The following is a 19,447-nucleotide window of genomic DNA, read 5'->3' as shown; positions in this document are numbered from 1 at the left end:
TTAATGGATTGAAAATTCACTCACCGTTCTTATTTCACTTTTTATTGGTAGCCTAATGATGATTTATAGCCATTCAGAGGTGGGTTTTGCGAGGGAGTGAGTGAGTAAATGTTGTGCTCTTGAATGAAACCTGTCAAGGAGTTGTGCTGAATGAAAATTAACAGCCCAGTGCAGACGCTTTAATTGGTTGGTCAAAGACGTGATGCAATTTTCCTCTTTTGTCCATAAATTAAAAATTGACACATTTTTTAAAAGACATGTTGAGGACCGGTTTTATTAAATATTGAATTTTATTGATGGAATATTTGGAGGAATGTAGGCAAAAATGTGTAATGTGTAAGTGACAAACTTGTAGCTTCAATCGACATACCTTTTGACCAAGAGACTTCTCAGTAATCAAAATCGATCCGTTTGATTTCTCAAGATCGGCTTCCAAAGTTTGCAGAAAGGAATGGTCAGTTTTGAACAAAATGCCTCAAATCATGAACACAGCATCTGATTGCCGGGAAACGTTGCACACATTCCCACCAGGCCAAGGAAGAAATACAAGCATACATTTTTTTCAAATCAGCCTCACGGTTACGCTATAAAAGACATACAAACTTATTTTTCTCTTGTATTGCTTGGATTATTATGGAACTCTCCAAATAAGCCATACCAATTTTGTGTGAGTAGTAGCTAACAATGTGTTTTGAAGGAATCACAAAATGGCAAAAATGTAGTCTGGCACAAATCGGGCCAGGGCTATATGGGGAGGGAGGTTTTCTCTACTGTAGTGTAGGGTCCAAAATGTGAAGGACTCTGTTATAACGCCACGGTGAGGCCAGAGCTTCTTTCATAGATAACAACGTGCAGAGACTTTCAGAAAGACTGCCTTGGAGCAGAGGTTGGAAATCAGCTTGGAACGACAGGCTGCGATGCAAGGGACTTTATTGCGGGAAAAATTCGACACTGAAGAGGGGGGGGAAATAAAACTTTTTCTTTCGCCATAATCTGGAAACTCGGCTTAAAGATGGAAGGACAGCGGAAAGAAAGCACGTGCCCCCCCCTCCACCCCCCTCTCACAATCAACTGAGCCTTCGCGTGGGAACCAAGTCCCCAACGTCTGCATAGCATGCTGTTATTCCTTTCACTATCTGGACTTTGAGACAACGCGACCCTGGGGCCCAGATACGAGAGAGGAGCCCAGGAAACGCAAACATAAACAAACCTATGATGTAAAGAGAAGTTTGTGGCGGCGCGACTCATGTTCCTGCGGCTCGTGCACTCAGCACATCGAAATTTCGTTTTTCTGCTTTTCACAGTTGTAAAAATGACAAACAAACTATCTATCTATCTATCTATCTATCTATCTATCTATCTATCTATCTATCTATCTATCTATCTAGCCTACTGGGAGTGTGCATGCAAAATGTAATGGCAGTAGGTGCAAAATAGCTGTTCACAGACACTGGCGGATGGATCATGGACAAAACATTGTCTCAGCTTTTGGCAGAGACAATAATGGGGCTGAGACTGTAGTCCAGAGTCAGACTACAGTGGCAGCAGAATAATCTCATTGATTCTAGAAGCTCACTGAAAAATTCTCACACCTTAACTCTCCCAGTAGAGAGATTAGAAACAGGCACTCATTAGCAGCAGCCCACATATGCTGCTGACCTCGTTAGTTCACTAATGAAGACTTGAGTCTTCTGCATCGGAAAAACAATGTTCTCACCACTGTGTGGGTGGTATGGTTTAATGTGATTTAATTTGACCTGTAGAAAAAAGAGTCCACACAGTGGAATATGCTCCAAAGGAACATATTTTGACGGGCTATGTTAAAATGTGAGTGTGCGCATAACTGTAAACACAAACTTTGTCCTAACACAAACATTCATGCCATTCATTGATAATGAATGGCCAGTTTTTAGTATTTGTGTAAACACAAAGGTGGGGATGCAAATTCTAATTGGCCGGAATAAGATGATGTATGATGATAAGAACACCCTTCACTTCACAAGGGTGGGATATTTTTTCACCACTTTACCCTTTTCCACTATTGTAATGTTCTCTTCTGCCCTGCATCTGGTTTTAAAAAATATTTGGAGGTGCGTGCTCTTCTATTTTGTATCATTAATTTGACCTGTGTAAATCATTAAGGTGCTGAGATAAGCATAAAATATATTCACATTTACTTATTTGCATACATCACTACATGTCAACAAAATCACTACATGTCCAACAATCCACAATTTGTTTGGAGGTGCCGAGTACATTTCATGACATGCCGGAAGTTCATTGTGTATTGTACAGTATCAGATATGATCGATTATACATGACTGACAACCACTAATTATGCTAATGACATGTATACACGTCTTTAAAATCAATACCATGGTGTGCTTGGACGTGTACTGTATACACGTCTTTAAGTCCTTTTTATTGATATCAGGGTGCCGGCCCGGTTCGGGTGAGCCGCCCTGTGTCCGAAATGGTCTAGAAATGACAGAGTTACTGTGTGGGGGTCCCCGGAACATCCAGACCCCCAAGTATGCACCCAGGGGGCCGGCCCGGTTCCGGCGAGCCGCCCCATGTCCGAAATGGTTGAGAAATGACATAGTTACCGTGTGGAGGTCCCTGTACTGTACTGTACTGTACTGTAACACCCCAAATCATTACATATACAGTTAGAGTGTGTGTGAGTGTGAGTGTATGGTCATTTCTGACTTCAGCAAGCACCTTGTTTGGAATATTAACGCTTCTAGAGAGACATAAGACGAGGTAGCGTGAGGTACTGTACTAAGGGAAAATTATGCCTCCCGGTTTTGGGGTGTAATGGATGGCAGGGCTTTTCAGAGTAAAATCTGCCTCATCTGCGTCACACTCTAGTGCCTTTATCATGAAAATGTCCCCGGCTGCCCGGCAAAATAAATGTTAAGGCAGTTTCTTTCAACAAAGTCTGACTGTGGACCTTTTATGCATATGAAACGTTACATTGTATAAGTAGCAAATAATTCCATGTTATTAGGTGTTGATTATCTTCCTAGCTGCCAGTCTGTGGTTATTGTTCTGCCAGTTAGTGGGTGGGAATAGGGAGGTGTTGGCTCTGTCTCAGCTTGGTAATTTACAGCTCCAGCTGCTGTCACCCTCTCCCCAGCTGGACAGCTTGATTCATCAGCAGTGCATCTCATTAGTGTGGAGAAATAATATATAGGGGAAACACGTGCTGAGCGGGGACACAATGCTTTTTGTTGACTGGACAAAAGCTCCTCGTTATATCTCTCCCATTACTACAAATCAAAACAAGCAGAAGTCTGCAGAGAAATATCTAATGACAATGTAATCGTTAGTGGTTAGTAAAAACAAGTACCGGTACTGTTTCTGCACTGATTCTCCCAAGTGAAAACCATTTAAGCATTGATAGTCATTTTCGATCTCCTGTGTACATGATGTCATGTCTGCCAACATAATTAACAGACACACAATCTATTCCAACATTCTGCAAAAGTCATTGTTTTATTAATCTTCATTTAAGGCAATCCATTACAAAGCATTTCACAAACCACAGTATGACGACAATATTATGTCCAACATCTGGTTTGGAAATTTTCAGCATGCAAGTCAGAGACCAAAAGAGGTATGTAAACAACCTGGGATAAAAGAAGGATAGTGGCCAGGAAAAACAATGTTTTAGTAGTAACAGAATGGAAAGACGATTGAGATCCAACATGCTAGGAGTCTGCTGCCTCTAAATAGCATCCCTAAGCAACAATTTAAGCACATACTTTAGCAGATGCACTTAACAAGTTAAATGAAAGGTAGACCAGTCAGACCTTCTGCCATTTTGGCAAGTTCATGCAATTTGTCTAAAAATGCTAAGTACCACTGAAAATATTTTGGCACTGGATATTCTTCACATGAGGCTTATGTACACAATTGGAATTCACTCTGAAAAGGGTTAATTAATATTATAAGCCATTTTTATAGCCATTTCCACCAAGAAGAAAATCAATATATAATATTTTGTATTAATCTTTTTCTATGCTCATTTCATAAAAACTACCAAGTGTTTCTCTGGTCACAAGAGAGGGTATACCTGGAGACCGTTACCATTTGGGTCCAGGAGCGAGCCTACATTATTCTACAAGCAGATTCCCCAGGCAGTGGCATTCTGCTAATTTAATTATATACAGTATGTATTCATATCCTTTTGGCAGGAATGGCATAAATAGCATGGCACAGTAACAGTTTTTCCGATCTGTGGTGGAACCGTTGCTGTTGCTGCAGATCCAACAATCATTTTGAGTTACATTGAAATTATATGGAGTTAAATACTCGCTGTAAATATAGTATAATTATAGCCTGGAAACCAGACAAATCTGCCACAGGATAGCGTCGGGGTGTTTCGTTTTCAAAGGTGAAACAAAAAGCCTGGGCAAGCCCAGCAGGAAAATGAGTAGGAGTGAACCTTGTTTTTCGCTAACCATTAACAGTGCAGAGTGGCGTGTTCTCCGCTACGTTCTACTAGGGAGGGGAGGAGGGAGGGGGGGCTCATAGGTACCGTTAGTAAAACAATAGAAGTCGGTGTCAGTTTCCAATGCTAGTTTGTTCCGCCCCTCTATGCCCAGAAAAGCATGGCACTTTCAGGCTAGCCACAGGGGGAAAAATGCCCTTGGCAGATTGGGTCTGGCACTCCTCAGTTTGAATTACATTTCGCTCACTCCAAAGTTGTGGGTGACCAATCAGAGACCCCTTTTCAAAGTGAGACTTTTTAGCTTTGACGTTAGAATCTGTTTGTAACCACACTGGAAATATATCTTCCACACCTTAGTTCCAGAGTAATATCTACTGTATGCAGTGATATTAGTCAGGCCATGCCAGGCTAGTATAATTAAGCTCAACCCGTATACAGCAATACAAGTCAATGACCAATATTTATGGTTGAGGTTTACTTACAGATCGTATAAATGAATGCCTCACCATTATTCACCTTGTGTTTTCTCACCTAGTGAGAAAGGAGTAAGGACCAACAGAATGTTCTCTGGCTACAACAGAACTGCTCTTCTTCATTAATGCTGGATCGTTGCATTCATAATTGAACTCCTTAACCACAAAGCCAGGACAAATATAAACCATATTAGAACAAGACATATGCTCAATCACATCAGTTACAAAATAAATTACGGACATTTCATCAAACAAAGCCAATGTAAATAGTCAATATTGTAAACAAGTCTTGACTTTGAAATACAAGGTTTGGCTATGCTGTATACTTTCATTAAAGATCATTGTGGAATTATAAGTATAAAAACAATCCTAGTTAAGGGAGTAACAGCTGTTGTAGCTCTTAGTAACCAATAATCTTGAAACATTTTAGCATCATTATGTATGTGTCAGTCATAACAATGAGATCTGCTGAGCAGAATTCAACCTGGGTATTTGAATTTAGATATGTTTCCATGTCATAGGCACAATTGGATCAGTATATTGAAAGATTCCACTGAATATAACATGTTCACTTTATGAATGGCTCATCTGGGATGTATGCAGCCACTATCAGTCAGCCACTTAACTGCTAACTACAGACATTACAAAATAACTTAATAGTGGCCATGAATCAATGTCGTCAAATTGTCACTGCCTCTATGAAAATACAACTGACACCATTTTTGAAATTGTGCATTGGGTATCCAAAATGTATAGTTGATATTGTCCATTGGTATAGCAAGGGTACAGAATAAATCAGGGGATATAAATGTTCAATCACATACAAAGTGTCAACATTTTAAATAACTAAGTAAGCCTACCAGAAACTGAAAATAAAATTGAATGAAAAAACAAACTAGAATACTGCTTTTGTGCAATTAGTCATCATTAAAATGACCACGCAGCTTCAAAAAGGATTAAAATAGTTTGCAGTAACTTTGCACTGTTGTAAGGTATTTGATTGTAAACTTTTCAATCTGGGAAAATAAATCAATGTGAAACAATTAGCTGACATCAAGGTTTGCAAAAAGATATTACCATCTGTAGGTATTGCGAACACCAAAGAAGAACCCCAGAAAAACCAATCAAATTGTTTAACGCTAACCACATCAAACATGATGGGACAAAAACAGCATAATGAGTGAGGTGAAAACATGGCTTTGGCAGTATGATTTACCTCCATAATATGCTTTGTATATTATTTAATTTGGTATATTGTATTTTCAACTATAGTGTAAATATTTGTATGCTGCTTTTTATGTTAAATATAATTATAATATATGAATATACTAAATGTAGGCCCAAAAATATTTTTCTATTCAACATTCATTTACTTTGTACGTCCTTAGTGGTGGAGGGGAAGACACTGTTATCTCCAGTGTTGGGCAATATTACTCAAGAGAGTAATATGTTACTTATTACATATTACTCCTTAAAAAGTAATATATTACTTATTACTTGGAATCAAGACTAATATATTACATATTATATTATATATTATACATATATTATATAATATATGTATCAAGACTAATATATTATATATTATATAATATATTATACATATATTATATAATATATGTAAAAAGGGGATCTACAACAACACAATCTGTTTAGTCAGCTTCTTTTACAGCTGTATCTGCCATCCAAGTTGTGTACTATGATAATGTGTAACTCCACCACGCACCAAGAAAACCGAGTCCAACGGATATTGCGTAATTGAATGAGCATGCGTTCCGATGGGCATCACACAAGTTCAGCATAACTATGTCCTCCTTTACATTGTTTTTTAATTGTACTAGTTGTTTGTCAGTTTGACAACATTATGACCTTTGTGCTTGTTAGTTTGGAAAGGAATTAGTGCATTGTTCTGTCTATATAAATATTACAACTATGTAATCTGTAACACAGCAATAGCTCATAGCTGGCCCTATACACAACAGATACAGTGATAAATTGCTGTACAGTGACAACGATTCATAAACCCCTGGATAGGTTTCATCGCATGCTTTTATAATACAGTTATCAAAGTAGAAATGTTTGTCTTTTCTTTTTTTCTTTTTTCACTTATCACAAAAAATAGGATGAAAAACTACAGGGGGAAATATTACTTGACTCCCCGGACTAATAAATAAATTATTTCCTCTATAAATAAATAAATAAATACAATTGGCATACTATAGTTCAACACTCACCGACTCCATAATTGTCATCATATCCACAAACACACACTGGCACATTCTACTATACTTACGCCTTCAAACAGTACGCTTTCTATCCATTGAATCGCCACTTTGACAGGTTGGACAGCAAACAATTAAGACCTCCTTTCACATTAGGCTCCTATCTTTCCACACACTCACTCCAAACATAAATGGAGTGTCATTGGTTCAGTGTGACTGGATGAATATTTACGAAAAGGCTTTGAAGCATCTCCATGTCCTCTGAGAGGAGAGAGGGTGGGCAGGCGAGCAAAGGCAAACAGAATCCACCAGGTTCCCATTCTTCCCTCTCCTCGCTTCCCTGTGTTCTGTGGTGCTTAGATGGGCGTGGTCTGGGTGTGGTCATCAGGTGAGCAGGCTGGTGGGATGGGGCAGGGCTTAATGGCTCTGCCTTTCATGTAAGAGATGAGCTGGTCCGGGATTTCAGCCAGTACGTCCTTCGCCAGCCTGGCCATGCTTAGCACGTGGTTACCCGTGCGGTCCATGTAGTCTCTGAATGGTACAAACTGCATGGGACGACATGGGTGAAATTGATGAGGACATGATTTAGGCTACATATATTTCATTGCAGTGCTATGCTCACTAATTGTGATGCTACTGTATGAAATGAATGAACAAATTGGTTATCTTGTCAAGGGCACCACGTGTGCCTCTTTGAATAGAAAAGAGTGGATGCTGGATATGTCGGTGCCACTTGAGCCACCAATGTTGTAGACACCATTTCATAATTTGGGAAGGAATGCTACCGCTTTTGCGTACCATGTTGACAGTGATGGTCAATGCTGACGTTGACTCCATATGAAAACTAATGTGCAATTTCGAAATATTGTAGATTCTAACTGATTCCAATCCTATTGTTACTTGGACAGTGCTGAATTGACCACACAGCTAGCCTTTTCACTCATATTTGCCCCTGAAAATAGCTATGAGCATTCGGGAAAGATAATTTATGGCAGTGTGCGAGTAAAGATTACCAAGTACTGGCCCGGACGGCCAGGGGAGCCGTCTGGACACAAGGGTGCTAATGCCGCCTGACAGCACGTCGGAGGTTCTACTCACGATCTCAATTACCGTTGCTGCGTGTCGTTCCCCATCTCTCTCCCCATTAGTCTGACTACTGTATCTACGTATCAATAAAAGCAGAAAAAAGCCCCAAAAGTATCTTGGGGTGGGGAAAAAAATAAAGAAAAAGCATACCGTTTTCAATCCAAAGTAAAATACATTTACTTATACACGGCCGAGTGTTGTCCCTACCTGTATCCATCATTTTAAATACAAATCCCTCCAGTGTCTCATACTGTACATGGACCTGCCATAATATATGTCGTATATATTGCCTGGCTGATGCCTCACGGGGCTCAAGGCGTGCGGACCGGTGTGGTGCATGCCTTGTTTTCAATGTCAATAATTTTATTGAGTGGAAATGGACTGCAGGTCACCATTACTGTACATCTGTGTGAACATGGTACAAATTTGGTACAGACTTGACATAAATTTGTTGCATGGCCGCATTCCTTTTGCATAAACATGATACTGCCTCTGCTATAATTAGTGCATGGAGGGCTTCTACCCAATCACACAGGAGAACACGTGCGAATGCACAAACAAAATGTAGTATCAGCATCCCAAGATGCAGCAAAGTTTCCCCATGGCATTCTCTCTCACTAGAGTCACTACAGTAAACATTTGAAAAAAAGGAGAGAAAACGGCAGAGGTTTTTCACCTGTACAATGTCTCTCTCTGCCAGCTTTCCTCGTGAGGAGATTCTGATGTCATCGCCGTCCAACTCCACCATAGCTACAAAGGTCATAATAATTAATGTAAACTATTCACAAGTCCAAACTATCTCACAAGCAGAGAATCGTTCATATATAATCATTAAATATGACTTATTTCAGCCAAGGACCCCACCCCCCATTTGCTTGTAGAATTTACTTATTTTCACTTTCTGTAAATTAATTTACTTATTTTCACTATTTCTGTAAATGTTTGACAAGGTTTGAACATTAATAAAAGATGTTGACAATAATATGCCCAAAATAAGGCCGTCAGGTTGAAAGTAGTTAAACTAGTACAATTATCATATGAACTGAATTGGAATTCAAATTACAAATACACACATATATTATTCTAAATTATATATTTTTCATCTCCTTTCCAATTATCCCCATTGGCACTCCCCTGTGGTGCCCACTTTGAAAACCTTTGACATTAGGCCACACACTGAGCCTGACATCATGATACTGTTGGCCTAGGTACTAAAGAAAAAAGTCTCCAAAAGGCACATTTTGCATTTTTGTCGTGCATTTCTTTCATGCCAAATCTTCTGACTGTGTGCAAAAGGGTCTTTAGTGTGAGTGAAGAGAAGCCATCTCACCATCAAACTCAGCTTGGCCAACTCCAACAATGATGATAGACATGGGGAGCCTAGCTGCCTGTCACGAAGGAAAGCAACAAGCAGTCATTGAATAGCTGGAGGTTTATGAACATAATAGTGGTCAGTACAGTATGTCTGTTTAGTGTTTTCCCAAAGCAACAGTACAAAGAACAACAATAGCATACAGTAACATCATCTTGTGTTTGCATTTCACACCATTAAAAAGAAAGAAAAAATAATACGAATGGTCCAGTTCCAATTTGACAGCTAGCATAAACAGGTCATTGCAGTACAGCAGTGACATCTGCCAATATACAGCAGGGTTCCCTTGAGAATGGACAAACTGCATTATTCAACTCAGAGGAGCATTGTGGCTCCACAGTTAATGCCAACGAATTGTGGAACATTACAATGATATTGGATGGCAGTGGCACAATACAGAATGTTAAATTCTATAATGTTACATGTGGTTCGTCTGCTTCATCTGTACAAACCAATTCAAGTAAAAGAGCAAAAGACAAAATGTCCCAACATGAGTGGTGTGTCAAATATGCATAAAACATGGCTACTTCCACATGCATCGGTCACACACACGCTCCTGTATTACTTGTTCATTTTGTTTGCTCATGGCAAAAAACGCAAGGGGTTTCACATATTTATCAATAGTACATCATGGCAACCACTGCTGTAATGTGCATTAACAGATAAAAAACGATACACAATACCTGTGAAAATAAATGATATAAATATACACATTGTGACTCACTCTATGGTTCATTGTGTACTGTCTGATTAGATCTCCACTACGGTTCATTGTGTATTGATTGGATCAATAATACTGTATAGGCTGCGTGTGCGTGTCTCATAGTGAGGATGCAAAAGTGCATGAATGAATAATCAGTATTGTTGTAGAAAAACATGCGGAAGGGGCCAAAGTAGGCCAGCCTTCCTGGAATCCCTCCCATGGGAATAAGACTGTCACAGATAAGAGTAAACACTTACTGTAGGAGGACCACATTCTCCATATCTTTATCTGCTTTCTCTTTGCCTCTCTCGCGAGTCGCGGCAGTCGCCAGACTCGCCACACATTATTTCTTTCTCTACCCTTTTTCTGTTTCTCTTTCCTGCGTTCTGCTCTTATATCTACCTATCTATCAACATATTTATCTCTCCATTACTGCTGGAGGCTCATACATGCTATCAGTTTGACACATAGCCTACAATAGCATGTACTACTAATACACAATGCGTTATATCTCTCTGGAACATACATGGTTCTACTACATCCTTGCCTATTAAACGCCACATCACATTCATATAAAGTATGCAGGCCTACATTATTTAGTTTGCACTATTTGTTACATTGCCTGGGATTCTCACGACTCAACTCTCTCATTCCTCCCACTTCACAGGTCAAGAATCCTCTGGCATAAATTCCTTTCATAATGACCTTTGTTCATCAGAGTCCCTTAAATTTCCATAAAAAGTCAGTCTCACTGTCCACTATAGGCAAGTGCGAGAATGTATCGCCCCAGAGACGGTTTAAGAGCAGAGCCAAATGAATGATGTGGCAGCAATACCTCTGTTTTGGACTATTGAGCCAGGGAGACAGAACTCCTACTTTATGATTTACAATCCTGTCTGGAGACTGTGGGAAAGAACGGTAGAATAACATCAAAGCAAATGGTTTGAGCCATTATTTACCCCAAAGGCTGTCATGTTAAATAACTAGATATTTTTGGCAGTGAAGGCTAAGGTGTGCAGAACTAAGGGAAACAGGAAATAACAGTTTTGGCTAACAGCAGTACTCCCAACAGAGGTTTGCTTTGATGTCACTGTATCTACACACATTTAACATGGCAACAAAAACAAGAAAACAAGCAAGAAAGCTCAAGCACAGAACATAACTCCATATCTTTGTTTTTATCAGCATAAGCAAATGGCTGCATGCCAACTGAAACGGGTCATTCAGTCCTTGGCTCTACGGTGCCGACAGGAGAGAGTAGCAGGGTCCAGGTCAGCGGTTAGACACAGCAGCAGGTTTGGCCCAGGCAGCGTAGAGCAGCAGACAAGATCTTAAAAGGAAGGTGTGGCTGTTCTAATGGTTTGACTAACAGTCGCAAATTCCCTTTAAACCCAGTCTGCTGTGGGTTCATCCAGTGATTATTCCCTTTAAACCCAGTCTGCTGTGGGTTCTTCCAATGAGAAGAAGCCCAGTAGAACTCCTGGGCTGTTTGATGGCTTATATCATCAGTGACTCTCAACCCGTGGGCCAGGGCCCACCACTGCTGGTTCATGAGGATATCACAAGTGGGCCCCCCAATAATTGGCAAAACACTCATAGTTTAATGATAATGTAACATTATTATAAATAAATAATGTAAGAAATGTCATGTTTCTTCGAAACCTTGAAAAATGACTTTTCATTGTCCTACCGATGGATAGAAATGGATGGTGTCGTGGTCAGTATCATGGTCATGATACTGTCCATGATGCTGATATGACATAATGGTAAACGGTGCATGGATTGTGCATTACATTCACCCATTCACACACACATTCACACACCAACCTGCACATCGGGACTCTGGAGCAATTAGGGTTTCGGAGTCTTGCTCAAGGACACTTCAACTCTCGACTCGGGATCAAACCGGGAACCCTGCGGTTCCTATCAAGCTGCTTTACCGGCTACTCTACCCCTGAGCCACTGCCGACCATTAAACAGGATGTCAGGCCATGTCACAGCCTTATCACATTAGGCCCCTCTCACAGTACTGTGTGACAAGGACATCCATTTACAATTCTACTTATAATCATAACAGCCCCCCCTCCTCTCTCTGTTATCAGGACAGATCGATCCCACTACTGAACATCCCATATCCAGGAGGGACGATTGGTCTGCAATTGGTAAGTCAAAGGAAATTTGTGTTTGTAGTGCTGACAGCTAAAAGAATGGCCAAACGGAGTTCAGGGGGGAAAACAAAACAGTTCAGGCAGAGCAGAAAACATCACATAAATCCTCCTCTAATCTAGTGCTACTGACTTCCAGAATCGTAAACGTAACAAAGATTGATTTTTTTCCTGCGGGGGAGGCTGGCAAGAACTGTGCAATAGTAAGTTAAAAGCAATTAAGATGCCTTGCAGAGAAAATGTCAGAGAGAAACAGACAGACAGACAGACAAAGAGAGACAGGCAGAGTTTAACCAGGAGGTGGGGGACATTGAACCCCCTTCAGTTATGTTTAGATGGAACTCACATTTACAATGGCTTCCTTGGTCTGTGCCATGTCTGATATGACGCCATCAGTGATGATCAGCAGAACAAAGTACTGAGAGCCGTCTTGTACAGCCGCTGCATAGCTACGAAAAGGACATTGAGTACAGTATGGAGTTAAGACGGCACCAAGCAGTCCAAATTGAAGGAAAAGGCAATGTATTCATATACTGTGGAGCAGTGTTTCCCAAATGTTGTGTGTTGTGTATTCAAGTCTCACTGGCTCATCTAGACACAATAATAATAACCCATCAGAGACCGGGCGGCCTAGATTCAATTGCTCATTGCTGGCCGCACTATGAATAATTTACTAATGTGTTTATGCAAGTGGCACTGTATAGTCATATTCTTTCACGACATTAATGATTGCCCAGTGCTTATTGTCCAGACTTGGTAAGGGAGAAAGAACGGAAATTATCAAGCCAAGGTCAGACTCCTGAATGTTTGACTGCATGATTGTGTTTGACATTTTAATCAAACAGCACAGTGTGTCATTGATAAAGGAATGTAGGGCAGGTCTGCATAAACAAACATTAAACCTAATTCAGACTTCATCGTACGACTCCATCAGAAATTAACAGATTTCCATGAAAATTATTTATTTTCAGTAATATAAATATGGCTTTCAGCCGACACAACAATGTAGGAGTAGGCAATTTAGCAGAAGCTCTTAACCATACCTTAACAGGTCACCTAACCCTAACCCTGGTGGTCAATACATCTGACTTACATACTGGGGATCTGTCTATTCATTAAAATAAATTATGAATAACTGTGGCCTCACTAATCAGTATTTTTATCTTGCAAGGAAGATCACATTGAAATACATGTAGGTTTATATGAGCTAATAAGAAGTTTGAATTCCACTGGGGTCTCTCCGACTACTTGACACACCTTGATATAAAATATTGCTCCCAATATTTAGGATGAGTTTATGTAGGTTAATACAGTATCTACTAAGTAGTGATATTCTCATCTTGTCTGGAAGACAATAGCATAACTAGTCCCAGGTTTCTAGAATGTGGCACACAGTAGCCGTTCTCAGTTCATTTTCCCATAGCGTCATTTTATTGGCAGCAGATTTGAACGGGAAACACGCACACAGTAAACGTATACAGTGTTTACAGTTCAGTTCTGCTTCAGAGCCAATCAAACAAAGCTAAGGGACACTGAACAGGACATTACATCCCACCGTTTGGAAACTTGGGACTACAGTTATGCACTGTAGTCACAATCTGCAGTTACGAGACGATTGTGGTAGACTACACATCCTTGTGCAACTGTCTTCATCTAGTGAAAGTATGCTTGGTGAACGTGTTAAGCTAAAGCAAAGTTTCTTCAGGTTTCCATTTTTTATGCTGCATTGACACTGCCTATTTACCCTGAGCAATTTTTTTCTTTTGTGACAGCAAGCATGCAGTGAAAAGCATGGCAAGAACCACTTTACCACAGTATAGTAATAAGTGACTCATCGGTTGAATGGTGTCCGATTTTTAATCACCCCATCAGCCTTCTTCTATTCCAAACCAGACATGGAGATTTTTTATGCCACTCGATGTCAAAACGCCACAGTATTGTAACACCTAGATTAGGACATGTCTGGTGCCATGAATGTCTGGTCGGTCTGACCACAGTTAGATTCATCTCAGCTGATTGTTTACTTTCCCTTCATTAGCTCTGCTAAATTGACAGAGCAACCATCACTCTCTGTTGTAATGCCGTTAATAGCTTGACAAGGTTGTCCTTAGAATTTACTTTCAGCCAGGAATAGAGAGAGTGAACATGGAGCAAAAGGCTAGGATGTGGTGTGATAGCCAGATAAGTATACCTTGCTACGTGGTTAACAACTGGGGCGAAGTTGGTCGGTCCGTACAGCTGAACTGTCTTAAGGCTTTGGTGGTAAGCTTCCAGAATACCCTCCATTCCATTGCAGTATGGGTTCTCAATGTTGCCGTTCTATGAAAAGTTTTAAATCAAGACGTGAAAACCAATGAAATGATGATATTTTATGATGATATTTACAAGTTATAGGGAATACAGGATGGGGGTAGAAATGATTCTACAATATTAGTCTTGATGCACATACACATCTTAATGTACATTTTCATGGAAACATGGAGTGTTAGAGGCAATACCCTGTAGATATGCCCCTCATTAAGTGTACTGTACAGCAGCCAGAGGACATTAGCTAGCTGCGAGAAGCCAAATTAAGAATCCGTCAGGCTTACAGTACAGACATTAATTTGCACTATAAAAAAGCAAATTTAATTCCTTCTAAATAATGCATTATCTAAGGTGCACCATCATTCACCCAAAAATATACAGAACAGATGCATCCATGACATCAATGCACATACGGTACTAACCACCGTCTTTACACGCACATTGGAATAAACATTAAAAACATAAAACAAGGCACATGCAAAAGGCAAACTCCACTGGGAATGCATAAAATATTCATGCAAATTCAGCCTCACTTCACTGAAAAGTCTAAGCTGCGTAGTCAGGCCTTGACTGGCTGTTTGATGGGGGATTGTAACAGCCGATCAAGCAGCCCCAGCAGTGATAGTTACCAGAGGGAATTCATGGGAGACCCTCCCATCAGGAGGAAGCTTAGCTCCGAAGCCCAGGGCGGGAAACATCTTATCACTGTCATAGTCTTGGATGATCTCTCCCACGGCCTTCAGGGCCATAGCGTAGGCATTCATCTGGTAGGGGTTCATGTAGTGGAGTGAAGTGGATTGGGATGGATTGCCTTTCAAGACAGGAACAGTCAGTCAGTAAAGTACTTTTACTGACAACCAGCTGTAAGGGGTTAATAACTCAAAGGTGTAATTAGGGTCTAGTATAAGTCAATCCTAAAACACTATGTCGTACAAAGTACAACGGTTTAAGTATTCATTCCCAGTGTGCAAAAGTACAACACAAATCCATAACTCGGACTGTAAAAATTATATTCTGCGAGAAAGACCCATAAATCCTGACTTCGGTTCACGGAAAATGGCATAGTCATACAGTACATCAGCCTACAAATTATGTTATTTCGAGAACTCACCATTCGATGCAGTGAAATCAATGGCCACTGTAAAGTGAATCTGGGTGCTGAAACAGACAGATATGGAAAAGGATGCTGGTTAGCAGGAATTCAAAACTCACAATACCTTCACAGTGAACTGCTGGCCCCAGCACTGCAGCTTAATGAATGTTTGCTGTCTCCGAGTCCTACCACACTAACTCCCACATTTTCTCCATCTCTCAAGGACTCCCATAGAGTTTCCGTAACATTTAAGTACTTTGGCTTAGAGGCCTAATCCTGTCCATCGGTCCAGAGGAGTGCCGCAATTACCCAGGTTTCATTCTGCTTTCTCCCTGAGCTCTCACCTGGGAAGTAACATGGCTCAGTCAACCGTCGCGTCTCAAAAAATAGTTTCCCCTTTTCTTAATTTTTTCTTTTTTATCCGCTTCCACCGATGCAATGGAAATGGGTTCAAGAACAACTCAAGCTAGCCAACTCATCTCCGCTTGTAGGAATAGCCAGCGATACGGTGTCTGCCTAGACATGCTCGAAAACCCATCCTGAATCTTTAAGTGATGGATGCCAATTGTCAAATATGCTCTTACTATAATATTGAAAATAATGTACAATACATTAAATGTAGTCACCTTTACTGGTTAAGGCTGAGATACACTAACACTCATCCTGTACTGTGTGTTATTGTGTATGTAGGACATACAAAATATGTACATAACATATACTGTATAGCCATATATAGCATATAGTCTATACAAGTAAAGTGATTAAGAGAGTTCCTGATAAAAGTACCTGATCACAGAAACAAAATTTAGGTATTTTAAAAGATTTGACCAATAGTAACTTATTTTACCAAGTGCTTTGTACTTTGCACACAGGGCAAACCGATGCAGTTGTTTACAAAATGACTTCACTAAACACACTTCAGGGATTTGGGTTCAGCAAAATCGATACATAAGGGAGATAAAGGAGCAGTTGTGTAACCAACACATTATTGTCTTTCTGTTTAACACATAATAATGAACACTGAGCATAGAGCAACATCTTCATCACTGTTGTAATTGCCACCATTACAACAATCATCCTCGTCATCCTCATCTCACTCTGATTCAGTCAATACATTATTAGGCTATAGCCGATGATGTCAATCAAAGGAGACTTCAGGGATCTCCACTGTTCAACAATCTGCAAGCAGCATCACAAAGGGCTGACCTAACACCTTCAGACATATTTTATTCATGAGTACAGTGATTGTGAGAGTCAAGACCTTGGAGAGAAACTAAACACAATCTAACAACAGGAGTACATTGCGCTAGGATTTCATCGCCTGCTCCCCAAGATAGACAGACCAACAGAGGAGGCAGAGGGATGCAAGGCCGAGATCAAAGTGTGTACTCGTTCGTTGTGATTACCACTGATTGCCTCTCCTGACTCCAGGTCCATTCAGAAATGCCACCCAGCATTGTATCACAGATAATAGTGCATTTCTCCTGGGGAGACTCTGACCATGCCTCATTAATCAGCATTGAGTTGAACTGCTTGGCTGACAATGGGGAATATTTTAGATGGCACGCTGCCTTTATTTGAATGTCTCGGTTGATTATTGAAAGAAGAATGAAGGTATGGAAACTGGCAGTCATAAACATAGTAGCTCTTCAAAGCAATTCAGCCCTTATTCAGCTAGGCAGGTGAAGCCCCACCACAAAACCTGTCCTTTTCGGGAACAGAGTGGCATTCCAACGTACTGTAGCCTCGTATAGCCAGCCTTCATCTGCCTTTGCTATGACCCAGGCAGATTAAGTCTGGCTCCTCTCAATTGTGGGAGGACTTCACGGCCAAAGTGGTGACGAGCCAACCGGACATTGCGGGAAAAAATCTAATACTGAGAGGGACCAGACAAATATCCATGCACAGTGGCGTGCACAGACATTTAGAGGGTCAGGTGCTCAAGTGAAAAAGGGCACCTTGTGCAGCGCGTGGAACCGTCCGTTTGCCTTAATAGTGTGAGATTTATACATTTTGGGGCATAAATAATATATTAGAAGCTTTTTTTTAAATCAATAATTGATCAAGGTCACCATGGTCCACAGACTGTACACTGTACAAAAAAGGGCACATTGCTGTCCAGAGGGCAAGGGCAGGTGGTGCTCTAGCCCCTTCTAATGTCTATCTGTGCACGCCACTGTTCATGCAGTGATATTAGTATCGCTATGCAATAATAATAATAATCTTTATTGTCCCGAAGGATATTTGTCTTCACAATCTGTTCAACAGTTCAACACCCACATCAAAACAACACAGAGCACATAACACCAAGACAGTACAAAAAAAACAAAACATGAGGTCCCCACAAGCTGTGTACAGAACCATCCTATCGGCGGGGCAGTTTGTTTAATGCCGCGATTATGCAATGCTAATTCCAACACACCGCCACTAGTCCAACTACATGGCTTCCGTGTGCGGTTAGGTTTCTGTTTTTAAGTTAGGTTATGAGTGCGTCGGAATGGCAGTGTGTAAACGTAATTTTCATCTGTGTTGATGTGTGATGCCATCCAGTAATCTAACCTCTTTGAATCAAGCATGGTTACTGGACCACTAATCTCCTCTATTATCTCATTGCTTCTATCTCTTTAATTTTATTGTAGAGTTTTGTAGAGCATTCCCATGGTGAACAAACAGTTCTATTAGAGCAAAGTCCAGCGAAACATACAGGTAGCCTAACCTGTAGGAATAATTACTGTACTTCTACTACTTTACTTTTCCCAGTGTATCTTCCACATGGAATGAACCTGTGAAAGTTACTGCTCTTTGAGGACTATGTGTTTGAACCTGACAAGACAAAATGAGCTGATACTCTCTTTGCACCTTAATCTCACGTACATGCACTGATACTCTTTTGCACTTATGTCTAACCTCATCATCATCATACTATCATCATCATCATCATCATCATCATCATCATCATACTAAAATTCAGCGAATGTCTGAATGTCTGTCTGTCTGAATGTCCCTGACAGCGCTTTATCTCAACTATCTCAACATTGGCTGGCCCAATCACTCCCACTTTTCACACAGGCATGGACCATAATTATATGGAGGGCGTAACGGAGCCCTTTTTCCCATTTGACACATTAATGATTTATAATGAATTTATTAGTGGATAAAAAAATGCAAAAATGGGTATTGTACTGTCAATATGACATGAATATGAATGCAAAGTAGCGGTCCATGTGTGGACAGGCTACCTGTCGCCGTTGTGCATGGTGAGATGTGTGCAAACCGTGTAGTTTATCAGGAGAAGAATACCAAAGGATGCAACATTTATCCGTGAATTAAAAACACACCGGGCACAGTACCCCCCCACGGCCACAAGAGGGGGGCAAATATCTCACAACGGGTAAGGGCTAGTGTGCATAACGTACCAGCTGGATGTGTATATAATGTGGTTGAATTCGATTTGTGCCTCTTCTCAACATGATTTTCTTCTAATTTCTTTCCCTGTGCCCCCCTTCTTTTAATTTCTGAAAATAACAAAAATTATGGAGCTTGCACAAAAACTAATTTCACCCACTGTAG

General features: G+C 40.5%; 1 protein-coding gene across 1 annotated transcript in view; it reads right to left on the bottom strand.

Annotated features, from left to right (window-relative positions):
• Positions 1–6,222: 6,222 nt before the first annotated feature.
• cpne5a (copine Va) overlaps positions 6,223–19,447 on the bottom strand; it is an 86,262-nt gene continuing 73,037 nt past the window's right edge. The window contains exons 14-20 of the mRNA XM_080764256.1: positions 15,896–15,942; positions 15,414–15,595; positions 14,669–14,796; positions 12,824–12,926; positions 9,568–9,625; positions 8,914–8,987; positions 6,223–7,696 (exon numbers count right to left, since the gene is read on the bottom strand). Coding sequence (XP_080620382.1) covers positions 7,508–7,696; positions 8,914–8,987; positions 9,568–9,625; positions 12,824–12,926; positions 14,669–14,796; positions 15,414–15,595; positions 15,896–15,942 — 781 coding nt within the window. The 3' untranslated portion in view covers positions 6,223–7,507. The remainder of the gene's footprint in view (positions 7,697–8,913; positions 8,988–9,567; positions 9,626–12,823; positions 12,927–14,668; positions 14,797–15,413; positions 15,596–15,895; positions 15,943–19,447) is intronic.

Source organism: Protomyctophum bolini (assembly GCF_963924005.1).
Source record: "Protomyctophum bolini genome assembly, chromosome: 5".
Classification (NCBI taxonomy): domain Eukaryota; kingdom Metazoa; phylum Chordata; class Actinopteri; order Myctophiformes; family Myctophidae; genus Protomyctophum; species Protomyctophum bolini.
Note: the sequence above shows the minus strand (reverse complement) of the source record. Positions and strands in the feature narration are given on the sequence as shown.